Source organism: Nerophis ophidion, linkage group LG13 (genome assembly GCF_033978795.1).
Source record: "Nerophis ophidion isolate RoL-2023_Sa linkage group LG13, RoL_Noph_v1.0, whole genome shotgun sequence".
NCBI classification, from domain to species: domain Eukaryota; kingdom Metazoa; phylum Chordata; class Actinopteri; order Syngnathiformes; family Syngnathidae; genus Nerophis; species Nerophis ophidion.
This window is the reverse complement of record NC_084623.1, coordinates 30,511,377-30,518,188: the sequence shown is the minus strand read 5'-3', so window position 1 is coordinate 30,518,188 and position 6,812 is coordinate 30,511,377. Positions and strand designations below refer to the sequence as shown.

The window sequence follows — 6,812 nt, the reverse complement described above, 5'->3', positions numbered from 1 at the left end:
AGGGCACGTCCAACCGGTAGGAGGCCACGGGGAAAATACCCTGTACACGTTGGGAAGACTATGTCTCCCGGCTGGCCTGGGAACGCCTCGGGATCCCCCGGGAAGAGCTGGACGAAGTGGCTGGGGAGAGGAAAGTTTGGGCTTCCCTACTTAGGCTGCTGCCCCCGCGACCTGACCTCAGATAAGCGGAAGAAGATGGATGGATGGATGGACCAGCAGTTCCTGACACATTTTTCAATTTAATCTTTTTCAGTGTCAATGCATTGTTTTCTATAATGCCATGTTCATTTGCAATATTTATTTCAGTCAGGGGATCACATAAGTATTTCCTCAACAATATGTAGATTTGTACAGATACAGATACACAATTACAAAGGAAAAAAATTGGGTAGAACTGTTGGACATCTTAAAGATTGGTGAAATAATTATGGTGGTGAATGAATCCAGTAGGTGCACTTTTTACCTTTTCTGGTTGTCCTTTTTGAATGTGTTTTTAATTCAGGAATAATTACATCAACATACCGTATTTCACAAAGAGGTACATTTTATGAGCATTTTACAAAGTTTAATTTACATAATGACAAATCACATCACAAATGCACCATCAATGAAAACATTTTGTAAAACAAAATTACGGCAGCTGTGAAATGTAGACACTTTCCATATTTCTGAAAATTATTACATAATTAAAAACAGAGTATACCAAGACCTCATACCAAATATATTATAAAACTGTTTCCATAGCCACCAGCCCAAACTTTATGTGCACATTCCTTCTCATGGTCACTCAGTTGGCAACTCTATGTATACAAACATTACCATTGTTTTTTATATTCCCCACGTCAATCTTAATTTTTACAAAAACACTTTTTTATAATTAGTACGCTGTCAATTTTAGTGTTGGGGTATATAGTTGCCACACATCCCTATAAGAAATAATATATACAGTATAAATAATACCCATAGTATAAGTATATACTGTATTGACTCAACTAAAGGATGACTTTTTTATCTGGGCTAGGGTCACAGACCAGTTTTTGGATAACACATTTTTAAGACCAAACTTATATTTCTTAGTGGTTTGACGCTTCTGCTTGGACCAAAATACATTAAAAAATGTGTGTTTTTACAGTAGCAGTGTTCGTGTGGACATAGCCTTACAGTATTTGGTCAAGAATGAATGCAATCTACTCAATTCAAGTGCACATCTAACAAGCTGACTGAGACCTCTTGAAACATGGACCAGTGTTAAAATTAAAACAAAGAAATTATTCAGTATTAGTATGTAAGAGAAAATGTGTCTGCCTCTCTCGTTCTCTATCATTTTATTCTAGGAAAGAAATGTACCATCTTATATCTGGGTCAAAAGGTTTATATGTATGAAAAAGCAATCACTTCCAGAACAAGCTATTTAACATATCCAAGATAACTTGATTCGGCTAAAATGACTAACTTCTAATTTACTCATAAAATATTAGACATTTTTTTCTAGGGGTGAGAGCCAAATACAGACAATACAGTATATGATCAACAACAGCAGCCCTTAGCTTTCATACAATACTTGTCAAAGTTCAAGGGATTACATTCCACATGAAATCAAATACTTTTATAAACGTGGCCATAAGTTACAACATATGCTTATTAAACAAAATCTGTACAAGCACTTCAAATTGTACGATGAGGAATAACATTACATGGAAATATTGTTCAGGAAAATGTTGCGTTTCTAGAAAGAAGTACTCCTTTGGCATCTGTGACAATCAACCTCTTCACTTACATGACAGTCCTTTAGTTTTTTCTCACAATTCTCCATCACATGATTCACTTGCGGAATAAACTTTCTTATTCACATTCTCTAGCCAAGTTTTCTGACATTAAAAAGGACTTCCTATCAAAAGAGAAAAAGTACTTTTTATTTTCCTGCACATCAACACATGTTGAACACATTGTGTATTCTGCATGGGAAAATGCATGAATACCAATATTTAAAAAAAATGCATCATTGTTTTTATATAGTTGATGTTTTTCTTTTGATGCAACTGTGGCAATAATAAATGGTGTACATTTTCCATCGAGTGCTTGTTTGACAATCACACTTCAGTTTGTTGCTGCAAGTCCGTGATGATGGTGACACCTTGATGCAGCTCGTCCATATTGTTGCTATGTTCAGAATCCTCCAATCCACTGGGGCCTGACACGTCCGATGCTAACGATGCTCTAATTGACAGGCATATATTTAGAGACGCAGAGTCATCCGTGTCAACGTTTCTTGAGCTCACCCCACATGCCGAAGTACTGCAGTCACCATGCGCTGCCTCCGCCACAGGAAGTTGATGGGGAGGGAGATATTGACTGGGGTGAAAGTGATGTTCACTGCTGACAGAACGTAAGGTGTTCTCTTTTGAAACTGGAAGATTGGCAGTTAGCAATGTGTGGGGCTCTGCATAGTCTTCAACAACAGGTAAAGGAGGGGGAAGTTGGTCTTGGTTGAAAAATTCTTCTTCATGGGGAGGTGGGTAGTCACTGTCAACATCGTAGCCCCCCAGATAGTAGTCGGACTCTAATTCACGGGCACTTCCTGCAAGCTGTGATGCAACATTACCACAAGTGTGGGATTTGTGGCCAGGGACCTGTTCAACGTCTGACAACCTGGTGTTGGGCATCCAGTCTGATGTGTCCCAGTGGTATGCTGGACAGTAGAAGGGGAGAAGTTAGTCACAGTGTGGCATGGGAACTTTAAACATGGAGTAGCCATAAACTTTCCAACAGTTTTGAGTGTGCATCAGGCAGTCGCAGCAACAATACACAAAGGTGGTGACGTTTAAGCACATGAAAAAGATCTGCATCGAAAACAGTAGCGCAATTTGTTTAACAGCTGTGACATGCAGACAAGGGCTGTTAAGGGTCTGGATCAAATCATGCTATGGTTCATGGGAAATTGCAAAGCTTTATTCCAAAATGCATCATCATTAGTTAGCAGAGGACACTCAATATTTTGTCATATGTTACCTCAGTTGCTCACTATTAGATGCTATGTTGAAATACTTACTTGGCAAATTCCCATACACAGTACACACCATACACAGTACACATATACAGCAGGTGAAACATTTATTTAGTCCCCTCATTGGCACAGACAAAAATCTCTCACAACTCCTGTCGTGGATTACAATACTTTAACTAGTAAAATGCTAATACTAAGAATGTAAACAATACTCTTATATAAAGTGGTTAAATACACTCCGGTTACTTGCTTTAAGTGACTACGGTATTTGAAAACAAACATTTTGCTTAACAGTGAAATATTTTTAATTAATTCCATGGCAGTGGTGTCTAAATTGCAGTGAATGGACATTCCTTTGCGAAAAAAAAGGTAGGTTACCTTCTGTCATTGTTTTTCTAACTCACTGGAATACAGTCCATCCATTTTTAAAAATATTTTTTAAAAGGCAGATATTTTTTCATAGTTCGCCATTATTGATGTTGTCTGAATAATTGATTGCTGCTGGATTTCACCCACTACAAAAGTGAAGTTTTCTTCTTTTCATTGTGGATGTTGAAGGTGCTGTTTGGAATTTCCTCACAGTAACATTTTTCAAAGCAAAAAATATAACAAAAACACCACTGGTGAGCTTATTATTGATTTGGTGGTTTAATAGAACACATTTGTTTGACAATTGTCTACATTTTTCTCATTTACAAAGTTTATGCAATAAAACCTTTTACCGGCCTGGATAAAATGATTGGTGTTTACGACTGTCACTCAACCGGTCTTGTCAACACATACGCATGAGCGTGTGCATACATACAAAAGCAGTCCAAGAGAAACAATAAAACAATTTGCAGTCATGTTGTTGTTATGATAGAATATATAGTCAAAGACAGCTAACGCTAGCTACCCAAATTGGTATTATTAGCGAACAACACCCAAGGCTAGTGTGCGTGCATGTGTTACGTAATCACGTCATTATGTGCGAGAAGCCGTATATACGGTGGGATATACTATGTAAAATACATTGGAAAGTTAGCGCTTCTACGCGTCTGTATAAATGTTCAAACAATGTCTTTTAATGTCTTTGCCGTTCGTCATTCATATAGATTGGCGAAAAGTCGGACTTGATCAAATTTAATGTGTTTACATGGTTTTAAAAATATGGTTTCAACCAAATTAATGCAATAACGCCGTTACTATCATGCCTACATATGTATATATTTTTGTTATTTAGCTCTTCAATTCATGTTGCTCCCATTTAGCTGAAATGACCGTAATAACCCCTTATTTAAAGACATACTGCAGGTAAATGTTTTTCGACATATAAACCCACAAAAGGAATTGTTTTTATGGCTGCAAATACAGGACACAGTCACTACAAGCTCTAAACTGAGCATAAAAGTCCACTTACTTCTCCACTAACATTTGTTAAGCTAGGTTGACTGGGACCAAGTTGCAGGACCCCAGCAGCACAAAGGGGTCTGCAGAAAATGTAGCTTGGAGAAACAGGCACAGAACTATAGCATGAGTCACTAAACTTTAAAAAAGGATCCATATATGTACAAAACATGGAACGACTAGCGCCACAAACTGAATGTGACTGTTCAGGTGTGGTTTGGACTGTACTGAGTTAAGGAGCTTTTAGCTACATTTTTCAAACCAATACAAAAAACAATGCCTCCATCGACTAGCTTATGTTACACAGAGCATACTGTATAGCATCAACCCCTCTAACATTTTACTGGGTGTGGACCTCAAAAAAGTAGTTGTATTTGTGATTAAGTTTAGTTTCCAAACTTTTTGTTAAGCATTTGTTACCAATTAGTTAGTAATTGGATAGTGTATAAGGCACCTGTTCATCTACTGATATTTGCATATTTGCGCCACACACTTGAACAAAGACCGTTCCTTACAGCGCATGTACACAGCATGGTCATTGTTGAGCAAAACACATATGTTATCGACCTTTTTTGTATTTACATTTCTTAAAAGAAAATGTTACATTTAAATAAATGCTTATACAGGAATGGTAATATGGTTATGTTGCACAATAAATATAAAATTAAAGCTTGCTTTTATAATTTTTAATAAATGTCAAATCTTAATACCTGTCATTATAGTAATGTTAACAATTACTACTGTGTGAAGTGACCTAAGCTGCAATAAGAAGTCCTAACGTGTCCAATGGTTTCACTAAAAAGATCCACTTCTATTGTAATTCTATTTATTTACAAAATGAACAAACTTTTCCACAAAAAACAACCGATAGTCATATTTACATATACTGTATGACTATAGTAGTCATACAACATTAATTGTTTTTGTTTTGTAGGTTTGTTGTAAACTACTTCATGTACGAAAAGGAGCATTCAAACTAGGGTTAACTCATTCTGAGTGTAACTGGGACTTTGAGTTTTTATTGAAGAAACAAAAACAACAAAAAACAATATCGTGCATCTGCATGGCTAGACTTACAACCACTGGGATGGACACATAACTCCACACTGGGTGATAAAAAGTAAGGTGACAGGCAAACATGCTTTGAGAGGATAGGGAAGCAGCAAACAAACATGAAAAAAAAAAGAAAAAAAAAAAGCATTGATTTGTATTACGGATTTTCTCGGTCCATTTGGTGCATTTCTCTGATTTCTCTGATTTCAACCTCCACACCATTTGTTAGATTCTATTTTTTTTTTTCCAAAAAATTACAAATACTTTTGGATATGCATCAATTACTTTTCTGACTTGCTTTACCATGTTGGTCCAAATAAACAACACTTATGACTGCTGAATAGTCCTTCCCAGGTATAAATTAATTTTAAATAATTTTTAAACTCTTCATTTTATTGCTCGAGTTATTACATACAAATTATCAATTTTTTTGGACTACAAAGCGGACTGGACCGTAAGGCGCACTGTCGACAAAGGGGTCTATTTTCATATAAAAGGCGCATCTGTCAAGTCTGTCAAGCAAAAATTCATGTCTTAATATTTTTTTTGCCCGCTAAAAGTTTCAAATGATCATTGGTGAATCCCAGCTGTCACTGAGGAGACGGGTTTCAATCTGGTAAAAGGTAGGTGTGGAATAAGTTACCTCGCTAAATACAGTACTGTGTAATTTTACCGTAGTTGAGACTGTATTGAGAATTTTTGGGTAGTGTCACCTAGATCTAACCATTTGGCATTTTGAAAACATCACAGTGTAAACTGTCATAATAAAAACACGACAAAATATCTTTGTTAATGAAAAGAAAAAATGTCACGATGACTTCATTACTACTTCCTATTCATTTTAAGCAGGTGACATACTTTTGCAGGTTTTGGAGTTTGTAATAATTGTATTTGTAAATGTACTAAATGTTGTACAAATGTTATCAGTGATGTTAGAAATGCACCAAAGCGACTGAGAAAAAACTGTAAAGATAAAAAAAAACAAGGAGTAGACTTATTTCAAAACCCACATTTTAAAGAGGCCACTGTCAGACTATAAATTGCAGATGGTAAGCCAATGTTATGTGTTATCAAGCTTTTTTGCGCTGAATTTTGAGTCTCGTTTTTTATTTTCAGGTGCAAACAAGATCAACTTTAGGGTATACTTACTACTGGTAATCAATTTATTCCACTTGACATAGTTGAGAAAAGCCACACATCTTTCTTTATTTGTCTCTCTGCTATAATCATTATTGCTAATGACTTTCACACTTTTGTTAAATGGAAAGGCAGAGCCAAGGGAAAATGTTATAATACATTTCATATAGCTCCAAAAAAAATGCTGTCATGATTGAATTTAAACAAGCTCACAGCATAGAAAACATAAATG

At 36.0% G+C, this 6,812-nt stretch overlaps 1 protein-coding gene across 3 annotated transcripts in view; it reads right to left on the bottom strand.

The window, feature by feature from the left end:
• Nucleotides 1–258: 258 nt before the first annotated feature.
• Nucleotides 259–6,812, bottom strand: part of fat3a (FAT atypical cadherin 3a) — a 315,772-nt gene continuing 309,218 nt past the window's right edge. For all 3 annotated transcript variants that reach the window (XM_061918747.1, XM_061918748.1, XM_061918749.1), the window contains one exon: nt 259–2,689. In XM_061918747.1, the coding sequence (XP_061774731.1) occupies nt 2,091–2,689 (599 nt within the window). In that variant the 3' untranslated portion in view covers nt 259–2,090. The remainder of the gene's footprint in view (nt 2,690–6,812) is intronic.